The sequence below is a fragment of the Harpia harpyja genome, chromosome 13 (assembly GCF_026419915.1).
Source record: "Harpia harpyja isolate bHarHar1 chromosome 13, bHarHar1 primary haplotype, whole genome shotgun sequence".
Taxonomy (NCBI): domain Eukaryota; kingdom Metazoa; phylum Chordata; class Aves; order Accipitriformes; family Accipitridae; genus Harpia; species Harpia harpyja.
In genome coordinates, this window is record NC_068952.1 from 40749990 (window position 1) to 40773521 (window position 23532).

A 23532-nucleotide genomic window follows, 5' to 3' on the forward strand; every position below is an offset into this window, starting at 1 on the left:
ACAGGAAGTTTTCCTGTTTTTTAATCAAATAGGAATGGGGGAGGGAATGCCATAAATCTTCTTAGGATGTGTCGTTTGGCCTGGAACAGCATGTTTCGATTCTTCCTCGGCTTGTTTTTCCCACCACACTCCTACTTTCTGATTTGAGTCAAACTTTTAAATTGAAAGCCAGCACTTCAAAGGGAAAGGGAGAATATTCTGCTTAGAAAATGTTTAACTGAAATATTGCAGCACTTCTGAAATGAATGGTGTCATTTAGAAAATGTCAAAACAAAAAGCTTCAATCTTTTGAGTTTCCTCTTTTTTTCTTTTTTTTTTCCCCACGAAAAAAGCGTTCCCTGATTTTGACATGAATTTGTAAATAGTTTGCCATCTCACCACATACATTCCCCCCACCCTCACCCCCCACCCCAGCTTATTTTCTTAGCAAATGAAGAAAATGTCACCAAGCTCCGGCTCCGCCAAAGAGACCCTAGCAAGGGGGGAGGACAAGGTCAACTGTAAAAAAAATATACAAAGAAGCATCCTCTAGGGACGGCTACAGATTTATGATATGGGTAATCATGTCATCAGCACCGCTTTATCGGCTTTTTCTTCTCTCCTTCTCTGTGCGCCTGTGGCTTTTGGTTTGCTGGAGGAGGAGTGAGAGAAAAGCTGGCAGGAGAATTTTGATATGTTATTGTTGCTGTTGTTTTTGTCTGCGTAGTAATGGGCACTTATGTGTAGTCTGTGCATGCTTGCATGCAATCTCTGCATTTGTGTCCGTCTCCCTCATTCCTCCCTTATCCATCCATGCACAGCATGATATAAACAAACCTGCCTCTGGACATGTCATGGCTTAAAATAGATGTTCATACATCAGCCTTTCTACAGCAGCGGCGGCAGCAGCAGGAAGACATGGCCGACTGGATCTGACTACAACACTCACTTTGAGCTGAGAAATCACAGCCCTCACAAAGGTAGAGTAACGGGGTGGGCGTCTCCTTCCTCCTGCGTGTCTGTCTGTCTGTCTCTGCGGCGTGTGCGGGGCTGAGCAGCCCGTGCTGGTTCAGCGATGCCTCTTCAGAGCTCGCTCTGTGCATCTAGGCAGGCTCTGGCTGTTTCTCCCCTCCCTCCGAGCGTGGCACGACTGGCAGAGGGGCTCCGGAGGCAGCCATGAGGGTGCTCGGGGGAGTGGGGAGCGAGCCCCCAAGCTTGGCTGCCAAAAGGGGGGCCACAGCCGATACTTGTGAGGGTTTTGGGTGCCAAGAGTGCTTTGGGGTCTGTTCTGAGGTCTTGGATGTGGGGCAGTTTCTCTTCCCCTGCAGCACTTTGGGGGGCTGGCATGGTGGGGGGGGTGTTGGGGATGAGATGCTGGAAGCCAGCTTTGGGCCTGAGGTTTCCAGAGCTACATCCCAGGATAGGTATGGATTGCTATTTCCCCAGCCAGCTGTAGCAATAAGAGGGTCTGCTATTTGGCTAGTTACAGCCTTAGACTGATGATTCAGTTGCTTTTTTCAGACTCTTCTGCTGTTTGTTTCTTAACGCTGCCTGGGGCTGGTGACATGTGGCTGTGCTGCAGCCAAGGTCACACAAGGTTTAAGGGCCCCGGCACACAGCCATGCCGAATGCCTTTTCCAGGTGGGGTTTGCCAAGTCTGAATTCCCAGCGTGAAGGAGTCCAAAATTCATCAGGGCAGGGGGAGATGTGTCAGGGTGAGATCTGGCCCGTACCCCGTGCTGCGGGACTGTGGTGTGCTCGGTGCCAGGGATGAGCAGGGCATGCAGGGCTGACCTCTTCTGTGCAGCACCCCAGGATGCCAGGCAGGGTCGGAACTGGTACAAGGAGTGGGGACGGAGACATCCGTGAGTGTCTCTGGACTCCCTCTGAGCTTCCCCATGCCCTTGCAATGTTTTCCTCCTCTGCACATTGCCAAGAAATGGCTGGAGGCTTCTTCCTTCTGCACCGTTGGCTGCTGGCCGGCGCCTTAGGCAAAATGTCAAAGCAGACAGACATGCTCTGATCCAGCCTGGCCAGCCCAAGGTCGCTGCGTTTCCATCCCCGAGTCCCAGAGACAACTCGCCAGTGCTGAGCTGCTGCTGAGGGGGGCTGTGATGGGATGCTCTTTGGACACCTTCCAGGGCAGCTCAGGGGAGCGGCAGTGATGGTGGGAAAGAGAATTGTATTCTCACGTTTGGGGGGTTCTGTCAGTGGGGCAGCAGCAAACGAGCAAAAAAAGGCAGCTCTGACGAACATCTGGCTGCAGGGACTGTTAACTGCTCCGTGTGGGTAAGGCTGTCCAGGGAGGTTTCTTGCAGATGTGTGACAAGTATCAGCATGATCTAAAGGTTTGAGAGCAGACCTTCGTCCTAGAGGATCCGCTCTGTAAAATGAGCTTTCTCATTCCCTGAAATTAACTCTTCCCACCCCAACCCAGTCCTCGATGTTCAAATGCAGCGGCAGGACTGGTGTACTTGGAGGGGTTAATCCTGCCTCTCCCTCTCCACAGGCTTTTGTGCCTGGTCCGTAGTAGTCTGGGTCCTGGCCAGACTCTGCGTGGTGCCATATGGAATCCTCCACCTGTTTGGGGGTTTTTCCTCCCCAGTCCTGGTGGCTTGCCCAGACCTGGCCGCCTTTCATTGCTGCTGATCACAGGTTGGCAGCATCAGTTCTCGAGCTGGCATTGTCCCGCTGGCAGGCAAAGCCCCAGAGCCAGCTCAGAAGGAAGGTGGTCCTGTGTAGAACATCTCTTGCCAATGTGGCCTCAACCCAAAGTCGTGGGCCTGGAGCAAAACCTCAGCCTGTGGAGACTCAGCAATCTGGCTGCTTCTCTGGCTTCCCTCACCAGCCCTGGCATCATAAACTTCTCCCCAGCAGTATTGCTTCTTGGAAGGGAGTGTAGGTGATACTGTCTCACACTGGGAACCACTGCGTAGCTGACTCAACACAGCCCTCTCATCGGGAAGGTGAGAATTGGCTGCTTTGGGCCAGTATTTCTACAAAAGGGATGGAGTGAGACCTCCCCAGTTCTTCTAATGGCACCTCCACTGCTTCCTCGACAGGACCGTGGGTGGCAGCAGCAGCAGAAGCAACCTCCGGGCCACTCTCCGGCCTTCACGAACCCACAGGTATGCCTTGTGGGTCTCGGCAGCTCCAATGGCTTTCCTGTCCAGGTTCTCAAGGAATGGCACCAGGTCACCGAGCCGGGGCTCACGGGAAGAGCGCAACAACCACCCCATCCTCAGCGTCTTCGAGCTTGAAAGGTTGCTGTACACGGGAAAGACAGCCTGTAATCACGCTGATGAGGTCTGGCCAGGACTCTACCTGGGCGATCAGTATGTATCAGAAGGGGACAAGAACTAGGGGGGGTCAGGGCTATTTTTGTGAAATGGGGAAATCTGGGAGGGGGAGGTTGGGAAATGTGACGGAGGGGAGGACATGATGGGTATGGTACATTGGGACAAAGGAGGAGGAAGGACAAAGGAGGAGGAAGGACATAAGCACAGTTGTGCAGAGAGTTCAGAGCACTGCTGTGGTGGGGTAGGTGAAGGTGGAGTGTCTGTAGAGTCAGGGACTGTGAGACTGACTTAAAATTCAAGAATCTTAAGAGTCTGGCATTTTTCCTTTGCATCCAGCTTTCTCAGACGCAAATGTTTGTCCAGGACAGCCCTTACACTGTCCTTGGAAACTTTTCTTTTAACTAGTCTAAACTTACGTATCTCTGCACTGTTTCTCATTCTTTGCAGAGATATAGCGGCCAACCGGCGTGAGCTGGCTCACCTGCGCATCACCCACATCCTCAACGCCTCGCACAGCAAGTGGAGGGGGGGTGCTGAGTACTACGAGGGCACGGGCATCCGCTACCTGGGCATCGAGGCCCATGACTCGCCTTCCTTCGACATGAGCCCCTACTTTTATCCTGCAGCTGATTTCATCCACCAAGCGCTGAACGAAGGTCAGTGGTAAAGATTTCTGGGAGAGAAGCGGGGAGCAGGAATGGGAAGAAACTGCCCCGGGCAGGTGGGAAGCTAGACTGACATCCTATCGCTAAGCATCCTAGAAAACAAAGGTATTTCTAGCCTGGGATGGTGTCTCCTGCACTGGATCACCTCCTCCAAAGAGACAACAGTCTAGATGAGAGCACTGGCCCCCCAGGTCGCAGCCCCAGCCTGTGTCCTGAGTTGTGGCTGGTCCTATTCAGTCTCTTTTGGGAGATGGCGATACACTGATACCCTTTGCCAAGAGGGGGACCTCAGTGCATCACAGTCATACTGTAACTGGGGCCCTACATCTAACCCCAGAGGCTGCACACCTGAGCCACTGCTCCAGGACGCACCACGGCAAACAGTTAGGTCCTCAGTATTTTTTTAATTGGGATATTTGGTCTGCTGTGACACAGCCCCTGTTTTTTACCCCCAGGAAGGATCCTTGTGCACTGTGCTGTCGGGGTGAGCAGGTCGGCCACCTTGGTCCTCGCCTACCTCATGATCCGCCACCACATGCCCCTTGTAGAAGCCATAAAGACAGTCAAGGACCACCGCGGCATCATCCCCAACCGGGGTTTCTTGCGCCAGCTGGTCGCCCTGGACAATGCCCTGAGGCTGAAGAGGAGCGCGTGAAGGAGGACGAGAGGGGTTGTGCAGTGGGAGCGTTGTGTGTGCGGTGCTCACCTGATCCCGATGCCCGCTGAGTGCCAGAGATAGGGCTTTCCTCACGGTGCAGACGCTTGGCAGCTAATGGGTTACATGCAACTGGTCCCTGGGCCTCCCCCTCAGCGAAGGGGGTCCCCAGACACGTGAGCTATTCCTAGTGGTAAAGCATAGGCCCTCAACCTGCAATCTTGCCACCTAGGTAAGCCTAACGTATAGCCTCCTTCCCAGCCTGCTCGCTCCAAGATGCCTCCGGAGGGACTCAGCCCCACGTTTCAGGTTACTCTATCCCTGTTGGCTCCAGGAAGCCTTCAAGGCTTCGTTCTCCCACGTGGCAGATGCATTTGCCAAGGCAGCCCTGTCCCTCCCTCCCAGGTGACTGAAGCTCTGTGCGTTCCTTGTCTTGTTTCCCATTTGTTTTCGGTCTGTTGTAGCAATGTGAATTAGGTCTGGTGTGTGGGCTCAGGCAAACAGGCCTTTTGTCGTAGTGTTTGGATGTCCTCCATGCCTAGTGTTAACCTGTGAAAATAAAGACAGTGCTAAGGAAAAAGTTTGGCCATCCCTTGCGTGCTTTGGGACAGACTTTATGTGCTCAGGCTGGGATCCGTCACAGGAGTCGGTGGGAGAGCATCACCCTGAGTGCTGTGGGTTGAGATGGACCCGAGTCCTTCCAGATCCTTGGTCCAGGGGCTGAACCTGTCAGACCCCACTGGTGCCCAGTGCCTGTGCTGGGCCTCCCCACTCTTTTTTTCCAGCAGTGGGGACAGAAAGGGGGGGTTCCTGGTGGAAAACAGAGCCCAGCTGGCAGTCACCAGGGTCACCATCCATCACGAGGTGGCGATGTCGGTCTCCCAAAGGCTGGCACCAAGCTGTCCACCCAGCCTTGCAGAGGGGCCAGCTGTCCACCGGGACCTGCGAAAAACACCTTCGCCTGCGAAAAACACCTTCGCCGCTTGCAGAGAGGATGGGCGAGCCGAGCCCCAGGATGGTGGCCAAGGCCAGGAGCGAGTGTCCGTGGTGGCACCGGCCACATGGGTGCTGGGTGGCCCCATGGGTGCTGGGCTGCCCCTGCATGCTGCCAGCGCTCATTGTCCGCCCGCTCTTATTATAGCCCCATTCTTCCTCCGTTTCCTGAGAGCGCATGAAGCACCGCTTGGCTGCCAGCTATATGTTGTGCTGAGATCATGTAAATACATAGCAAGAGGAGCCCGACGGCCATGCAGAGTGAGCCGCCTGGCTTGGGGCACACCGAGGGGTGCCGTAGCACCCCATCCCTGCTAACTGGTGGCCCCAAGCGATCCTGCTCCGGGGAACGCCTGCCTTTAGCTCAAGTGCAATAGAGAAGGCAAACTTTAGTTTGCAGAAGCTGTGGTGTCTTCTGTGTGTGTTGTACAGCTCTTGGGCTGGGGACTCTGCTCTTACAGGTCCCTGAGGTGCCCCGGGGTGCTCGGGGCATGGCACCATCCCAGAAAGGCACTGGCAGAGAGGAGAGATCGACTGCTGGCAGCGGGGCCAAGGTTACCCCGAGCAAGGGCTGCAGACGCTGCGGCAAGGAGGAACTGGTGTTGGGCAACACGCAGGGGCTGGTCACGGTCTGCAGCGACGCTGGGTGCTGCTGGGACCGTTGGACATGCCAGAAAGTTCAGTGGGGGGGAGATTGCAGCTTGGCAAGGTCCTGGGGGGTATAAAATGCCTCCTGTCTGATTGTGCAATTCTGCTTTGTGTTCCTTGCTGCTGCGAAGCTCCCTTTGTGCAGCCTGCTGCTAATCGTCCCCTGAATGCAGAGCGTGGCTGTTGTTGGACAAAGCTGGGATCAGGGAGGCTCCGAGCACGAGGGGAGATTGTGTTTGGAGGATCAGCAAACTAATCCAGAGAGCGAAATCACTGGCAGAGCCTGCGGTGTGCTGTACCTTACTGTGTACTTGCAGCGGCCAGGCACCCGTGTTGGGAGATCAAAGCATAGCGTGGGAAAGTGCCCTGATTTCAGGAGGGCTGTCAGCCACCGGCGGCAGAAAACTGCCCGATCCTTGGAGCTATCGGCGGCGGATACTGCCATCCCTGACACGGGGCACATTGGGGCACGCGGAGCCATTTCACAGCCCCACGCTGCCAGTCCTGCTGCCCTCGTGGTCACCAGTCACCCGCAGGGTCCACAGTTTGGATGGAGATGCCGCTCGTGTCCAAAACCATCCCCTGCACAAGACCTGAGTGCCACCGGGAGCTCAGCGCGTTCCGGCAAGTTCCCCCAAGGGGAACTTGTGGTACAGACACAAGGTCGGGCTGGGTGAGGCAGGTTTTCCAAACTCAGCTCACGTGCAGAGCATCTCCGCCGGACGATGGAGCCGTATTTGAGCAAAGCCCCTCGCCCGCCCGCATTTCGTGGAAACACGCCTGGGCAAAAAGCTGCATCCTGGGCGCACGTACCGCGGGGATGTGGGTGCCAGGAACCAGGATCACCAAAAAACGCGCGTGGTCCGAACCTACAACCCGGGAACAGCCTGGATCCCGGGGGGGGGAAGAGTTTCTCATTCCCGGGGTGCTCGGCGCTGCGCCTGCCGAGGGGGCGGCTCCGGGGGGGGGGGGTCGGGGCGGGGTTTGCAGGCAGGGCCGATCCCAGTCCAGCCCAGCCCAGCCCAGCCCAGCCCAGCCCAGCTCCGCTCCCGGCCATGGCCCGGCACCGCGTACGGCGGAGCCGGCCCGGCCCCGCGGAGCGACTCCCGGATGCCCCCCCTCCAGTGGTGCAACGGTGAGAGCGGGGTCCTGGGGGGGGGAAGCTATGGGAAAAGAGGGGGGGGGCGGTAGGGATGGGGTGCTGCTCCCCTCCTTCCTTCCTTCCTTCCCTCCTTCCCCGGGGTTGGGGGGGGGGGAGGCTGCGGGGCGTGAGTTTGGGGGGGGCAGCGGGTATCCCTACCGCCCCCGCCAGCCCCTCCGGTTGCCTCGGTCCTTCCTTCCCTCGGCTCCCGCCTTCCAGCCGCCGGCTGCGGAGCGGTGCGGGCCGCCGCGGGGTCCCCGGGAACCCCCCCGGTGCTGCTCGGACCGGGGATGAGTCGGGGAAAGGAGTTTTACTTCCAGAGCAGCGAGTCCCGCTCAGTTCTCAGGAATAAAGCCAATTGCTAAATGAATTTGCCATGCTTTCGCTTCGTGTGGTAGTTGCAATGGAAAAAAAACCCAAAAACCCACAGCCCACCAAAACAACAAACCCTCTTTCATGTGTCTGCAAAAGTGGAATAAACTTATTTTTAACGGACCCCAGACAAGGCCCTGGCTCCTCACTCTCATGTTCGCTGTAAGAAATTCTCAGGAACGTGGAACTGAGTTTGCACATGTGAGGAGGTTTTGGTTTAAATGAGAAGTGGTTTATTTTTATGACTAAGTAGTTGAGAAGCTGCGCTGGGAATTCCACCATCAAAGCCCTGCCTGAGCAACAAAGGCTGGGTTATTTTAATTTATGAAGGGGTTACAGCCTTTGAAGCTAAATATAATGCAACCAGTGGCTTCCTCTCCTGTAATGCATACCTTGTGTGTTCTTGGGCAACGCGGGGATAAGAAGCCACCGGTCCTGCAGGCAGTTAGCCCGGGACATGTGGTGAGTGCATGGGTTTCCATTAAACAGGGTGCAAGTAAATGCTCCACAGCAGAAAACGCAAACTTGGCAGTGTTAAAGAAACATCATAAGTAAGAGAGACTCTGCTTTTAGAGGCTCTGAGCAGCCACAGCTCTCACCAGCTTCCCAAGGCACGGGCTTTGGGAAACACCAAGAACAGAGCCCACCCTTGTTCAAGGGCCAGGACGTGGGTTTAGGAGACCAGCCATGGGCATCTGACTCGTACATTTTGGCTTTAAGCCCCGAGCTCGCAAATATTTAAATCAGCGGAAGCCAGCAAAATTGCTTACCTGTGTGCTGTTAAGGACCTTTGCAGAATTGGGGCCATTGGTGTAAATAAGTCAGAGACCCAGTAAAGAAATCACATTTTCAACCTAAATGGGTGTATTCGAAACATCTTAGCAGACAGCGTATACTGTGCTGCCTTGGCATTTCAGCTCTTCTTTTGCATCACAATTTTTCCTCCTGTTGCTCAGCTGTAGTCCAGGGGACTTTGCAGTCAGCGGGCACGAGCCAGGTAAATTTATTTGGAGCGGAGCTGGTTATCCCCCATGGAGAACTGCTTGGCTTAGGGGCAACTTTTGCAGGAAGCCTATTCCAGCATCACAGCAAAAATTATATGGAAGCTGCATTCAATTTTTTGATGCAAAGCTCACAGCTTTTGTGTGGGAGTAGAAAGAATGGTTTTATTTAATGACCTGCTGAGTTTTCCATTTGTTTTATTGAACAAGAATTGGGGTGAGGGAGAAGCTCTGTTCAGCAAAAACCCCGTGCCTGCACAGTACAGGCAGAAACTTGTGTCTGTCCTGCCTTGAAATACTGCAAAATACTGCAAACTGTTGTGTCCAGAGGGCCAAACCACACGGGTTGCTGGAGCACGAGGGCCTGCATTTGCAGAGGTGTCGGCCTGGCTGTTTAGTGGGGTTGTGACGGTCAAAATCGTGCTGTAGGGTTTGGGGTGGAGGTGGGGAGCAGGGCTGGGGTCACCCCGTTAGCCAGCTCAACCGGAGGCACTGGGTGTCCTCACCACAGCTTGCAGCAGGGGTATTTAGGCCAGCTCAGTGCTTAAATCTGCCAGAGAGCCGTGTGGGTCGGAGGAGGAGGAGTTGCAAACCACAGCCGTGGCAGGTCAAACTGCATCTTTGCTGCTTCTGCTTACAAAGGGGAGGTTTTGCAGTTTGCATGAAAAACACTTTGCTGGTGAAATGAACCACCTTTCTGAGCATCCTTCTTGTAGTGAGGAGGGTCCAGAAAGTCAGCGCATGTCTGTAGGTACTTTCAGAGATGTCTAGTGATCCCTCATCTCTCATTTTTCAACTAAATGATTGTTCCAGCGTGCTGCCTTCAGGGATTCTGGTTTCAGATACAAAACTGGTAGGCCTAAGCTGGTGAAATGGGTTGTTTCGGGTTGGGTTTGGTGCCCATCAGGTCTTCATTTCATGTTGGTTAAAACCAGATTTGATCCATTCCCCTTGAACTAAAAATATGAACGCCTTTGTCAGGCGAAGGGGTTTGCGCTAATCAAAACCATCGCTCAGCCAACGCGCCCACCATGTCGATGAGCTCTCGTGGGGAGGAGCGGGAGGGGAAGGGGCTGGCCAGGCTTGGGAGGACCTCGCTTTTTGGGAAAGCTGGGCTCAGCAGCTGCATTGCCTCACTGAGACCCGCTGCTCAAGGGCTTGTCCTGGCAGGACCTTCGCATCTCAGCCGAGCCGATGGCTGCTCCCCAACCAGGAAAGGGCACTTCCCCGGAACCATGCTCGCTTTTCGGCACCGCAGCCTGGAGCTCCTGAATTCTTGAAAGCCTATTTAACAGGAATGAGCCTTGCTAAGCTGGTGAGTCTAAAATTAGCCTTGCCAGCTGTGTTGCGGCTGGCAGGGACATGTTAGACCGGCTCGTCTCTGCTTCCTTCGGTACGGGGTTGCAAGTTACAGCACCTCTTGTTCCACCTCCGTTTTTTCCCTCCTGCGGCTGGTTTGACTGCCCCTCTCTCAGCACCCATGTGGCTTTTACAGAAAGCTGTTGTCACCTGTGGGGAATTTGGGCGTCTAACGTGGAGCAGTCCTCAGTAAGCAGCTTGCGGGGTCAGGGAATACAATTTCTGCTCCACGGGATGGGGCGCAGCTGGGCAGAGTGCGGGGACCGTAGGGACAACCCTGTGCAGAGGAGCGATGTCTGGGTGTGATGTTCAGGAGTTTGTACGCTGGGTTTTGAGCCCCTTAAGACGAGCGCAGAGGGATGCGCTGGGGAGGTTAGCATGGGATTGGCAGGGTTTGTCTCCCTCGGGGCTCTCCTTCCCAGCCCACCCCGTGCTTCTCCTGGAAAACCTTTGGGACGCGCATCCCAGCCTTTCCCTGCTCTCTGCAGAGCTGATTCTCCTCCCGCTATCCCCAGACAAGGGCTTTTCCATCTCATCACGGGTGGCCACGCAGCTGCCCGCGGAGCAGGTCCAGGTCATCCCTCGCCGGCTGGCAGGGAGCTGCGGCTCGAGCAGAGCAAGCGCTCGCTGTGGGCAGCAGCAGCCCTTCGGACCCCTCTCCCCTCGCCTCTCACGAGGCTGTAACTCGGGTTTGGGCTGTTTCTGTTGCCACGGCTCTCGTGGCATGGAGGGGAACGGCTGGTGCCTTTCAGCAGATTTTTGGAATAGCTCTCAGTTTGAAATACATGTAGCAAGCGTTATTGTTTCACTTGTGACCCATTATTGTTACCACAACCCGCTGCTTTCTGTTTGGCCAGCTTCGAATGAGGTTTCCTCCGTCCATCAACAGCTGCTCTGCAGCCTGTGTCCCACCACTGTGTGTGCCACCATTACCTCATTTAGTTGCTCAGTGTTTTCTTTCAGAGCTGATATAATTTTTTTTTTTTTTAGCATTTCTCAATCATTTCCAGCAGGGAAATGGAAAAAAACCCCACCTTTCCTATTGTCTTTTCCTGCACCTGGTGGTCTCAAGAGCAAAAGGCTAGGAGAGGAGGACCCGACAAACAAATCCTCCCTTTCTCACTCTGTAGATGAGGTGGCTGATGAATTGTCTCTGGCAATTGCAAGAGGCAAAGATTGGCAAGAGGCTCTGCCCTCTGCAGCAGGAAAACCCCATTTCCTATGGTCCAGGCTCTCGTCTGGTGCCTGCTCCAGCTGCGCAGCGACAAACTGTGGTCCCCAGAGCCGAATGCCTCTCTGGCCACGGCGGCTTTGGCCATTGCATCAATGGAGCACGTGCATTCAAAGCGCACTGCAAATATACCGGGAAACAGCTGGAAATCGAGCATCCCAGGGCAGGATTTCACCCCAGGGGTGCCACCTGCCCGTCCTGCTCGGGCTCCCCTTGCTATTCAGACATCCCAGGCCTCTCTCGAGCGGCTCTAATGGAGCCCACGCCACTGCCTTCTCTCCCCATCGCAGCGGGGAGGAAACCAGACAGACCAAACTTGGGACCTCACCGCTTGTGCAGAGGTTTCTGCCGCCCGCTCTCTTCCTGTCTCTGCTCTCCGTGGCGGAGAGCAAATTTCATCCTCTCATGAGAAACAGGCGGAGGATTTTAGTGGGCTGTAATTAAACCCAGAAGCGTTTCTGCAGGAGCTTTTTGATGAGATCGAGCAGCGCAGGAACAGAGGGTGCTGAGCGGAAGGGGCAGGGGGAGATGCTCCGCGGAGCACAGATGGGGCTCGGGGGCTGCTCTCCTTTAAAGTCCCATCTGAGCGAGATCTGATGAGAAATCAAAGCTCCAGCTCTTGTGGGGTCAGCATGATTTCGAGACATAAAAAGCGGTGCTTATTTAGTGCCAGAGCCTGACTTCGCATCGGCTCCCAGCAGAGGCAGCTGCAGTGGGTTTAATATTTCTGTGCCTTTCCCCTCCGTTAGCTGGGGACCCTCCTGGGGTGGCCGTGCTGTCACCGGCTCTGCGTGACTCCCTCCTCTGCTTTTCCCCCATGGTGCCAGACTTGAAGCAAGACTTGGTGGCCCAGGCAGCGGCATGTGGCTGGTGTGTGCCGGCGCCCACGTTTTTGTTCAGAAAGGGGATTCGGTCAGCGTGGTGCTGAACGTGCTCGCGCACAGCCCCAGCACTTCTCCCAGCACCGAGAATGAACCAGCGACTTGCCGTTTCTGGCTCCTGCAGAGCAATGACAGACGCCAACTGTTCCTGTTTTTCAAGCTGTATTTTTGCTCTGTCCTTCCCTAAATCCCCTTCCAGCCTCCATGTATTTCTCTGGAGATGAAAGCACTGGGCCTCCTTGTCTCCCAGACGTCTGGATTCTGCCTGGGGTACATTTGTGCTGCTGGAGAAGGGTTTCGTGACTGTCGAATGCAGCGGTGTCTGCTGCCTGCGCTGCACCGAGCTGCTCTAAGGGGCTGCTGCTCTTCCTGGGGAGATCTCCAATTCACAGGCCACGAGACGATGTCTTGGTGTTGGTTTCTGCCCACTTTGCAAACTCCGGAGGGGACAGAGTCAGCCCAGGCTCTCTCCTCTCTCACAGCACATCTTCTTCACCTCTTTTTCCCCTTCTTCCATCCTAAACACTGACTTTTCTCTTCCCCCCCGCAAAGGGTGCTCCTGCAGTCTGGGGCTGATTTATACCAGTAAACCCTGCATGATGCCTCCCATCACGTTCCAGGACCTGCCACTGAACATCTACATGGTCATTTTCGGCACGGGCATCTTTGTCTTCGTGCTCAGCCTCATCTTCTGCTGCTACTTCATCAGGTGAGCTGGGGGGCTGCGGCGGTGGGTCAGCATCCCGGGGGCATCCTCAGCCCTTCCCAGCACCCCGTCGTTTTGTCCCATAACACGGGAGCCGCTCGCCATAAGGATCTGCCCTGAGGAGCGGGGCCGGCCGCCCGCCGTGCTCGGGCCAGGCGCGATCGTGGTCCCCGCGGTCCCCCGCGGCCGGAGCAGGGCAGGAAACGCAGGAAGGGGCTCTTGTTTTTCAGGGGACCACGCGGAGGGGACGCATTGTGTCGGGCAGGGAAGGAGCAGAGCTGAACGGCAGAGGATGTGTCTTTATATTACACTCCCTGTTCAGGGAGGGCTATTTTTAAACCCAAAGCCGAGGCAGCAGCTGGCGTTTCTGCAGGGCCCGGGTGGCTCAGTCCTTCCCTGTGGATTGCCCTGGCTCCGCCAATGTCCCGTGCATCTCTCAGCCGTTTTGGGGACTGCGGAAGCACGTCTTGGTGCCTCGGTTGGAGGAGAAGCTCCGCGGCAAGCGGTCCCTTTCTCCCCGTGTCTTGCCGGGTTTCTTTGCCAGGCAGTTTTCCCCAGTGCCCGTGCCCCGGCCAAGGTCACAGCGGGGCTGGGAGCTGCCGGCGGGCCAGCGCTGGAAATACAGCGCTTCCTGCACCACGAATGACTTCCTAAGGCAAACAATCGGGGCTGCCGGCTCTTATCGCTCCCCGCTGCCGATTCCTGCCGGCACTGGAGGCGGCACGGGGCCCTGCGGTGCTGCGGGAGCAGGTCTGCCCGGGGTACGGCTTCGGGCCGGTCCTGCCCACGGCCACGCTGCTCCGACAGACACGAGTGCAGCCTCAGAGCTGCTTATCCCCAAATCCTGCTCGGGGAGGGTGCGTTCCCCTGATTTCAGGTGCCTCCCGAATATTTCTGGCTGCACTGTTCAGACGCGACCCTTGAGGATGCTGTAAAACTCACAGTGCCTTTTTCTCCCCCTCTCCAGCAAACTGCGGCACCAGGCTCAGAGCGAGCGGTTCGGGTACAAGGAGGTAAAGTCGATGGTTGTTTTCTGCACGTACCCGCAGCGGTTTGGGGCCAAGCGGGAGGTGGGTGCAGGTGGGTGGGGACACAGCGGGGACTGATGCTGCTCATCCCAGCTGGGCGCATTCAAAAGCAGCGTGACGGGACACGCTGCCCGCTGCGCCCGGCCTCGACCTGCCCGGCTCGGTTCGGCTCAGCTCCCACTGGGGCTCCTGGCAAAATCCCTCCTGATGTTAATCCTCTGCCTCCTTTTCTCCCTCAGGTGGTTTTGAAAGGCGATGCCCGGAGGCTGAACGTGCACGGGGTGAGCGGTTCCCGTCTCTGGGTTGGGATGGAGTTGGGGGTAACAGGGATGATGCTCTGGAACACATCCCCTCTGCTCCATGGGGTCGAAGGTGGCTCGCAGGCAGAGTGAGGCCGGCACCGCATGGCTGGGGAGCGACTTTGCTGGGCTGGGAATTGGGAGGGAAACCCCCTTACTGGGGGCGGTTTGGGAACTGGGCTGAAATCCCAGCTGGAAATACCCGGGAAGAGGCACCGCAGCAGCGGGATTTCCCCGGCCACAGCATTTCTGGTGGGAGCGGGGCCGGGTGTGGGCATCGCGCTGGGTCCCCCGTCTCCGCACTCGCCCTCACCCTCCATCTCGCCTCCCACAGCAGACCTGTGCCGTCTGTCTGGAAGATTTTAAGGTGAAGGAGGAGCTGGGGGTGCTGCCGTGCCAGCACGCCTTCCACAGAAAGTGAGTACGGCCACGGCAGCCGGCGGAGGGGCGCGGGGAAGGCAGGGGGGAAATCTCCCCACTGGGGATGTGCATTCACCCGTGATTCTGCCCCGCAGGTGCCTGGTGAAGTGGCTGGAGGTTCGCTGCGTTTGTCCCATGTGCAACAAGCCCATGGCGGGTCCGGCACAGCCCCGCGCCGGCATCGGCACCCTCCTGGATGAGTTGGTGTGAGCAGCCCCGCTCCTCGCCGGCCAGATCCCGCCGGGGTCGTCGTGGGACCGCGGCTCCCCCGGGGCTGCCCACGTACGGCATCACCCGGCCCCGCACGTGCCGGGGGAATCGAACAGTTCGTCTCGAAGGATTCGGGATTTCTGAGTTGGGATTTTGTAACTCGCAGGTCGTTGCTTTGTTTGGGGAGGGGGGTTGGTTTGGTTTTTTTGGTTTTGTTTTGGGGGGTTTTTTTGTTTGTTTTTTTTTTTACGTCGCCCCGGTTGTGCTCCACGGGGACCGCGTGGAGCCGGGAACCGCCTGGGGTTGCCCGTGGCAAGCAGAGCCCCACGGCGCAGGGTGAGGGGTCTGCGTCCCCCCCCTCCCCTCCCCGCTGCACAGAGTATTTTTGTACCTGATTCCCACAGCCCCCCCCACCCCGGACTCTCAGGCTCCCCGCACACCCGCGGGGTGGGGGGGGGGTGTGTGTACAGTTTTGTGTAAAACAATGATTAAACGGACAATTTCTCAGCCGGTCTGAGCTGTGAGCGCTCCCGGGGGCCGGCGGCGTTTCGGGATGGGGGGGCTCAGAGAAACCCACTGCGGTGCAGGGAACCGGGGGGAGACCGGGACCCCCCCCCCCCAGCGCCGGGGTGAGCACAGCAGCAGCACGCAGCGCCCGCCCTTTTCCGCGGGGAAAAGTTGCCCAAAACAACCTCAAAACGGACAAGTTCCACTTAATCCCAAGCTCACCCTCCGCGACCCCAAATCCTCCTGTTTTAAACTCATTTTTCACAAATGCAAGAGAAAATGACGCCACCAGCGGCGCTACTGACCCCCCCGGCGCTCAGAAGGGACTGTGCTACGTCGTAACGCAGGGCGCACACGTCACGCAAGCGCGTGCCACTCCCATTCATCATGCGCTATGAACCGGAAGGATCAAGAGGTCGAATTCCCGCGCCCGACCCCACCGCCGCGCCCCTCATCTCTGAGTCAGGGCGAGACGGCGGTACTGACCCCCCCGGTGTTCCCCGCCTACCGGTGCAGACCCCTCCGCACCAACCGGTCCCGCTCTCACGGCCTCTGCTCGCCCTCCTGCGGGCCGCAACTGCCTCGCTTTCCCGCATTCCGGTGATTAATTACCCATGCTAATTTATTCACAGGTCGCCACGCCCTCCCTTGCTAGCGCCTTTACGGCAAGGGTGGGATTTTGCGACAGCGGCGCGGTTTGCGGCGTCTGCGGGAGGAGGTGGTAGCCCTCTGCTCTGAGGGGTCCTGGGGGTGCTGCGGGGGTCTCCCCTCGCAGAGCGCTGCTGCCTGCGGTCGGTACCGGGAAGTGTAATTAAAGGCGGGTGTGTGGGTGTATTTAAAGGGGCTTTAGAGCGGGGCAGGTTACGCCGGGGGGCGGGAAGCGGCCGTGGGGTGTGGGTCGGGCGTGGTCCTAGTCGAGCTATGGAGCTCAGCGGCCTGGTGCGAGCCCTGAGGCTGGAGGGTCCGCGGGATGGGGGGCAGCCGGAGCAGCCGACCCCTGCTGTCCCGCCAGCCGAGCAAGTCCTCCTCCAGATCGGGCTGCTCTTCTCCGAGGGGGCTGGCGGTGCCCCCAAGGCCGGTGTGCTCAGAGACCTGGGTGCGCTCGTCGAGGCTGCGGACTGCCGGTGGCTCTTTGGAGGCGTGAGCCCTGCAACGCTGGGCGAGTTGGTGGCCGCGCTGAATGGCTACGCGGCACCCCCAGAGCAGGAGCAAGATGCTGCGGATCTCCCCAGTAAGGACAGTGCGTACGCTGCCACAGCTGAGAGAGCGGCCGATGTTGGCTCAGTGTTTCTACACCTCCTGGCGAAGCTGGAAGCTGCCAAGACCCAGGAGTCCCTGGGTGTCCCCATGGTGGGTCCAATCCTGTGCCGTGTGATGGAACCCCTCTACATCTTTGCCGCAACACATATTGCGGAGAGGCCCTGGACAAACACAAAGTCTCAGTCAGTGGCACAGGAGCTGCTGGCATTGCTGGTTCGGGCTACGGGCTGCGGGTCAGTGGCTGAATTCCTTCGGGGAAAGAATGAAGATGAGGAAGGAAGATTTGGAGCAGTGATGGGGCTCCTGAAACAGGAGCTGACCAAGTGAGTAGGAAGCAGGGGGCAGCAGTGGAGAGGGTGGCGTATTTGGCTGGTCTCTATGTAGGAAGCACTGGAAACTTTGGGAAAACTGTGTAAGCTCAGGCATTACAAGACACTAGATGCTAAATATGGGGCCAAGAGCTTTACAAATACCCCAGTAATGGAAGGTGAGGGGGGAATCGGTCAGAGCTTGCTGTCAGCTGAGGCCCAGATGCATAGGAAATGAACACTCATTAGTTCCAGTGTTCACTGAGCTTATGTTTGTATTTCCAGAGACACTTGGAAGCGTAACCCTGCCACAAAGTTTGTGTTCTCCTGGACGCTGCCTCAGGTCACCCGACCGTGGCTTAGCTGTTACCTGGAGCGTGTCCTCCCGCCGTCGCTGCTCATTTCGGACGACTACCGGGAGGAGAATAAAATCCTGGGTGTGCGCTGCCTGCATCATATCGTTCTCAACGTGGTAAGGGATTTGAGCTGGGTGGTGTTTGAAGGAAGGGTGGGTCGGATGCCTGTTAAGATTCCTAACTTGTAATCCTGGTTCTGCTGTTAACCTAGCAATTCTGCTCCATTGTCCATACTGTCCGTGTGTGTTTAAATATGTGTAGTTCTTATATCTGTTACATTAAGCGAAGAATCGCTTTGCCACCTTTTAAACTCAGCTGATTAACATATCAACCTGACAAGTTTGCAGTGGAACTGCAGAAGAGCAGCTGGGGAGGCGAAGGAAAGTGGCTGCTCCTGTGCATGGCAGGGTTTAACTTGCATTTTCTTGCAGCATTTGCTCCTGCTTTCTTGTAAGCAGTGTTCCTGATGTGCAGTATGTGCGAGGGTTTGTGAAGGCTGTTCTCTTTTATTAGGTTAAGCGGGTGTTGAATGTGATGCACGGGAATAACGTTCTGTTCTCTGTTGTTGCAGCCAGCTGCTGATCTGTGCCAGTTCAACAGGGCTCAGGTTGTGTACCATGCCCTTTACAACCATCTCTATTCACGAGGGGCCCCTCTCATCCAGGTAGGACAGCAGAACCTCATTTTAATCTGCCTTGCAGTATTGCGTATCCGCCCCACGAGGGATAGCCAGCTTAAGGCATGAGGAGGCAGAGACTGCTTCTTCGCAGGCAGTCCAGTCAGGCTGTTACTAGCTGATGCCTGTGGCCGAGAGACAAAGTAACTCAGTAGATTTCAGGAAAATACTGAAGTAGAGGGAAGACCTCTTCCCTCCTGTCCCCTTCCAAGCGGCAGCCTTGCTGAAGAGGGCCAGTAACAGGTAGTAGAAGTAGTCGGGTGTGTCAGGTGAACTGCAGCAGCTGTGGGTGGTCAGGGGGGTTGGAAGTTACTGGTGCTTCGGGGAGGATATCAGAGGCACTGCCCAGATTGCCTGCCTCGCACCAAACCAGGCAGTACTGCTGTGCCTGCTGGACTTGCTGCCGATCCTGGAGAGAGCCCAGCGGCAGCAGAAGCAGACCAGACCAACCACCCCCTGCGATGAGGTGCTGCAGCTGGTTCTGACCCACATGGAGGCAGAGCATCGCCTTGCGCTGCGGCGGGTGTATGCCAGGACCCTGCCTGCCTTCGTGCAGAGGTGAGAGCAGCAATCGCAGCCCTGCGGGGACTTGCTTTGGCCTTGGCATATATCTCCCTCCTCAGTGCGTGTTTCTTGGTGTCAGCAGACTTGGCATCCTGATAGCGCGGCACCTGAAGAGGCTTGAGCGAGTTATCCTGGGGTATCTGGAAGTCTGTGATGGCCCCGAGGAAGAAGCCCGACTGGGAATCCTGGAGACACTGCAATGCACCATCGAGCATGCTTGGCCCAGGTACTGGTCTGGGGATGAAAGACATTGTAGAAAGCATATCCTGAATGCGGTCCCTCTTTCAGAGCCAAAGTTACCGTTGCTTGAGAAAAAGGCCCTGAAATCTTAAGGGAGAATCTGTCACAGGGAGCAATCACTGGCATTACTGCTTTGCTGAAAAACCTGGCCCCAAAATTAAGCTGGGTCCTCATTTTGATCTGACTTCTGCCTGTTCTAGAAGCATCAACTTGGCTAAAAACTAAATCTATGTGCTCTGCGTGGCAGAACTGTGGAGTTAAGCCCTGTGCGGTGAATGAGGCTGCCCAATGACAGGCATTCCTGATGCACCATCCTAAGGTTACCTCTGTGTTCAGGGCCTGGATCCTACCTCTGGTGGGTGTACTGAACGAGGCAGCTTCTTCAGCCTCGTCGCTGAAGCAGTTGCTAATCTTAGGCCAGCTACAGTCCTGCTCCACACGTAAATGGCAACTAGCAGCTCCTGCGTGAAGTGTCTAGGAACTGCTAAGCAAGGCTGTGCTTTCCCCTGCCTTGCAAAGAGGATTTAGAATAAGGCGCAGTTGCCGTTTCCTGTTGCAGAATGCCATGCAGACTCCCTGTGCTCCTCAAAGCCCTGCTGAAGATGATCTGGGACGTTCACACTGACCAAGGTTCAACGCCAGAGCCGGTAAAAGCCGCCTTGCTCCAGGGGGCCACCGAATGCCTCATCCTGCTGGATCGCTGCTCTGAAGGGCAAGTGAAGGTGAGCAGGGGACCCAGGACTGCTTCATCTCTGATCCCTTCCCCCTTAGAAGGAAGGGGCAGCGTGGTGCATGCAAAAGCCCACTTGCTTCCTCAGTCCAACAGTATTTTGAAAGCATCGGTTTCCACCCACCACAACATTAGTACTTGACTTCATCGATAAGTTACTCGATGCATATCGACAGGTACCTATAGATGTATAATTCTCTTCCAACAGATAGCTGGGGGAGGGTTGATAACACTACAAACCTGAGTGTGCCAAAGCGCTGGAAATTGATGCTTTTCTTGTTTCAGGTCCTGCTGGAAGGCGTGTACAGCAGTTGTGAGGAAAACCACATACGGGAATGCATCAGAAAAGTGCAAGAGAACACGTGAGGCGTGGCTGATCAGTGCTCACCCTGCTTTTTGTACAGTAAAGTTTTTTTTTATTTATTTAAAATGACTGTCTTTCTCATCCCACCCTTGTTAGCCCCGTACCTCTCCCAAACAAGATACACTTGGGTGCTTGCCTAGCCACTTGCGGGCTTCTCCAGCTTTAGAACAAAGCAGCAGTCCAAGCTGAGCCCTGTGGGGTTGTAGAGGTGGGGAGTCTTCTTCCTTAAAACTGTGCTTCATGCAGGAGTTGCACAAACTTGCTGCAATTGCCAGGGGTCGGGACAGAAACCCTTCTTTTCTTAAAGAAAATTGTTACTCTAGAATATGGAAAAAAAAGGAGTAATTTTTGAGGGTCCTGCACAGAGTGGCAAAGTTCTAGTGACAGATCTGGAGTCCTGTCATTCAGTACAAAATGCGGGTTCAGGAAGGAGTCAGGCTGCTTTTGTTTTGGTGGTTGGCTCTGTTTCTTTTTCATACTCTATTTCAATGTAGGGACGTTTTCTTCTGGCTGGTCCTTTCAGGGGAGTTTTCCCTTTAGATTTGGAGTGAGAGGCTTTCTTCTCTACTTCTTCCTCCTCTTCCGGCTCCTCTTCACTACTTGTCTCCAACTTATCCATGTCCTGAGAAAGACAGACAAGGGTGACATCAAAGGATGCTGTGTAACTAAACCTCCTGTTTCTGCAAAATTATCTCAGGTTTCCATTTTATAATTCCTGGCTCCCAGCTGTCTAGCCAGAGGAGTTGGGCTGTAGTGGATACAGTGCAGTCTGACTGTATCATTATGTCCCACAAATCTGATTTTGCTGGCTCTTATCCCGTCACTAGAGACACCAAGAGGGTGGGGGTTACTTTCAAACAGCGTAGCCTGACAGTTTGTACCTGGTGCTTCACCTACCTCAAAGTCACTGAGGTCACTGTCATCTGCTTCCACAAACTCTCTTTTATCCATGTCCTGTAAGAAATAAAAGTCAGAAGCTAGTACACGTACACTGAGCACAATACAGTGTCATGGTTCGCAATGGAGGAGCCATCAAGGCCACCGCTTGCACAAACATGCTTTTTCCGAGTTCATCTCTCCTAACCTCTTCTCCCCCCAACATCCAAACTAGGATGCCCAGCATGCAGGTGAATCTGAGGTGCTGCACCAGGTCAGGGAAGGATTAACTGTGGTGCTGTGGCTGAAAGCATTACCTCATCATCATCTTCTTCCTTCTCTGCATCGGACTCGCTCTCGCTTTCTGCATCTTGCTGTTGTAGAGCTTTGTCAAAGGCGTGAATGGGGAAGTTGTAAATGTCTCCATACTGAAAAGGAAAATGTGGATTTTCTGTAAGTCACAGGAGGAAGACAGCCATTGGTGGTAGGGTCATCTGAAGCCTATGGCCTGCACGGAGGCAGTACCAAACTAGGCTGAACTTGTGGCTCGGCCCCTTCCCCAATTCTGAAGTACGCACTGCTGTACAGAAAATGAGGGGCTCTGTGTTTTGGGGAAGCAAGTCCTCCAGCCTGTTATAAAGTCACTCAAGGGCAGCATGCCATCATCCCCTACCCCTCCTACGTGGGCGATGCTTCTCTTTCATACCAACGCCCGTCTCCCTCCCTGGAGAACCAGCAGGACAGAGAGCAGTAGGAGCAGTTTTCCTGCTGGGCTCTGAAGGCAGTGATCCTTACTGTATCCTGTTTAAGTCTTTCCAGTAATTCCTTCTCAATGGCGTTATCCAGCTGAGCGGCAATCAAGGCTTTCTCCTAATAGAGCAAAGAGGAGCTGTGTCAGTTGTTTGAAAGACATGTGGAACAGAAGCGACAGATGGGAGATTCCATGAAAGAGCAGCATTACCTCTCTTCTCTTCTCTCGCCTTTCAATCTTTCTGCGTAAAGGAACGAGCTTCCTCCTACAGGGAATGACAAGCGCTAGTTAGTGAATCTGTCAGCCTCTCGTGTAGCAGACGAGCAAATGCTCATTCAGGGCAACAACCAGCAGTTACATTGTTAGAAATGTGCCTGCAACTAGTTTAAGTGCATTTATATAGGCAGACGACACTGCAATTAAATCCGTTTCAGCCAGGTTCATTCACAAGCCTGCCAAAGCCTCAGGAAAACAGCTAGGTGCCCTCGGGCTCTGCGTACAGCCAGTGACCATGGCCCTGTGGACGGGCAGCAGCTTGATAAGCCAAACCAACGTGATCCCTCTTAGTTGTGTCACTTACTGTCGCTTGAGCGTCAGCTTCCGGATGCGGATGAGGTACTGGGTGATCTTAGTAAATCGCTGCTTGCATTTGTGTCGGATGAACCGTGGCCAGTAGATGAGGTTCTCGTCTATCTCTTCCAGTGCTTTCTCATAGTTCTTGCTTAGCAGGACCTGGGGCGGGGGAGAGGGAAGGAGTTGAACTGCGGAGCAACAACAAAGCGGGGACATACCTGTTTTGGGGAGGAATCCCATCGCTCCCTGCCCTCCATTGCCTCTCGGTAAATTATATTAGAGCACGCTCGGTTAGCGGTCTGCTCTCGTTAACTCACCCGCTCCCAGAGTCGACGGGGAAAAGCTGCCCGCTCTATCGTCTTCATGTACAGGTAACACCGACCTGAAGGAAAGGCGAACGTGATCCCGGGCGAAAGGCTGAGTGTGTCCCCGACAGTGGGGGAGTGCTCAGAGCCGCAGTGCCCTCAGGCAGGGGGTATTCGCCCCCTCCCCACCCAAGGGGTTGTTCCTTGCAGCTGCTAAACTCTCACCTTTCTCCTCCCTGACGGTCGCATACTGACTGTTCGCCAGGGGGCAGGAGGAGCGGTTGCACAGACCAGTCAGGTTGTACTCATTGCGGCAAAAATTCTGGGTTTTTGTCCTGAAAAGAAGAGAGGCGAGGTAAAGGGGAAAGGCTGGAGTACTGGAGTACCCCACTGCGTGCCCTGCCCCTCGCCCCCGCCAACCCCGTCCTCTGCGACCCTCGCGTGTGGCACAAGGACAAGGGGAACACCCCGGGCCCTGAGGGGCACCCAAATTCGTCCCTCCCGCTCCCCTCCCTGCACCCCCCCCCCCCCCAAAAAAAAAACCCCTCACTCACGTTATCTTGTAGGAGCAGAACTGCCTGTTCCCCAGCGTGTCCCAGACAACCTGCCAGGACAAACAGCGGGTGACACTTCGCCCACCACCTCCCTGCAGGGCCCCCCCCCCCCCCGGCGAGGCTCTAACGGGGCGGGGGGGTGGACAGACACCCCACAAAGATGGGGGTCCCCTCTCTGCACCCCGCTGGCGGGGAGGGTGCGGTGCCACAAGAGGCGCAGGGACAGCACCTCTGCTGCTGCCACAGTCCCTTTTAACCCCCCCCCCCAAAAAAAGCACCCCCAGGGCTGGGGACACCCCCCCCTCCCGCCACGTGGTGGTTGGGGCCGGGGGGTGTGTGGGGGGGGGGGAGAGCCCCGGGCGGGCGCTGATTGGCTGAGACGCGGCTGCCTGACGGCGGGCGGACGGGACCGACTCAACCGGCGGACTCACGTCATCCGAGTGCATGGTGCTGCCGCCGCCGCCGGCCCGCGCGGCCTACCGCGCCGCCATCGCCGGAAGGGGCGGGGCGCGGCGAGGTCTCGCGAGAGCGGAGGGAAGGGGAGGGGCCGGGCTGTCATGGCGGCGGCGCAGGGAGGCGCT

General features: G+C 56.0%; 4 protein-coding genes and 1 non-coding gene across 8 annotated transcripts; 3 read left to right on the top strand and 2 right to left on the bottom strand.

Moving 5' to 3' along the window:
- The first annotated feature begins 668 nt into the window (after window positions 1–668).
- Window positions 669–5181, top strand: DUSP26 (dual specificity phosphatase 26). The gene is made up of 4 exons (XM_052806578.1): window positions 669–959; window positions 3042–3314; window positions 3726–3934; window positions 4399–5181. The coding sequence occupies exons 2-4, from the start codon at window positions 3136–3138 to the stop codon at window positions 4596–4598; spliced, it is 588 nt and encodes a 195-aa protein (XP_052662538.1). The 5' UTR covers window positions 669–959; window positions 3042–3135; the 3' UTR covers window positions 4599–5181.
- A 2080-nt stretch (window positions 5182–7261) lies between these two features.
- RNF122 (ring finger protein 122) lies at window positions 7262–15432 on the top strand. Of its 3 annotated transcripts, XM_052806566.1 has the most exons (7): window positions 7276–7374; window positions 9924–10068; window positions 12777–12933; window positions 13898–13943; window positions 14198–14239; window positions 14592–14674; window positions 14773–15414. In XM_052806566.1, the coding sequence occupies exons 3-7, from the start codon at window positions 12821–12823 to the stop codon at window positions 14885–14887; spliced, it is 399 nt and encodes a 132-aa protein (XP_052662526.1). In that variant the 5' UTR covers window positions 7276–7374; window positions 9924–10068; window positions 12777–12820; the 3' UTR covers window positions 14888–15414. The 3 variants fall into 3 exon arrangements, with proteins under 3 accessions (XP_052662524.1, XP_052662523.1, XP_052662526.1); XM_052806564.1 differs by lacking the exon at window positions 9924–10068 and having other exon boundaries at window positions 7262–7374; window positions 14595–14674; window positions 14773–15432; XM_052806563.1 differs by lacking the exon at window positions 9924–10068 and having other exon boundaries at window positions 7262–7374; window positions 14773–15409.
- Window positions 15433–15708: 276 nt separating this feature from the next.
- LOC128150578 (small nucleolar RNA U13) lies at window positions 15709–15803 on the bottom strand. Its single transcript, XR_008238104.1, has one exon. It is a non-coding gene; the product is annotated as a small nucleolar RNA U13 (small nucleolar RNA).
- A 281-nt stretch (window positions 15804–16084) lies between these two features.
- TTI2 (TELO2 interacting protein 2) lies at window positions 16085–19937 on the top strand. 2 transcript variants are annotated; one of them, XM_052806402.1, is made up of 8 exons: window positions 16085–16977; window positions 17248–17434; window positions 17890–17982; window positions 18368–18552; window positions 18641–18784; window positions 19358–19520; window positions 19617–19704; window positions 19814–19902. In XM_052806402.1, exons 1-7 carry the CDS (start codon window positions 16316–16318, stop codon window positions 19668–19670), a joined length of 1488 nt encoding a protein of 495 aa, XP_052662362.1. In that variant the 5' UTR covers window positions 16085–16315; the 3' UTR covers window positions 19671–19704; window positions 19814–19902. The 2 variants fall into 2 exon arrangements, with proteins under 2 accessions (XP_052662362.1, XP_052662361.1); XM_052806401.1 differs by lacking the exon at window positions 19617–19704 and having other exon boundaries at window positions 16086–16977; window positions 19814–19937.
- Window positions 19913–23475, bottom strand: MAK16 (MAK16 homolog). The gene is made up of 10 exons (XM_052806403.1): window positions 23383–23475; window positions 22952–23001; window positions 22623–22732; window positions 22410–22474; window positions 22100–22251; window positions 21730–21784; window positions 21564–21638; window positions 21086–21196; window positions 20790–20846; window positions 19913–20514 (listed from the first exon to the last, which is right to left on the bottom strand). Exons 1-10 carry the CDS (start codon window positions 23395–23397, stop codon window positions 20326–20328), a joined length of 879 nt encoding a protein of 292 aa, XP_052662363.1. The 5' UTR covers window positions 23398–23475; the 3' UTR covers window positions 19913–20325.
- Window positions 23476–23532: the final 57 nt, after the last annotated feature.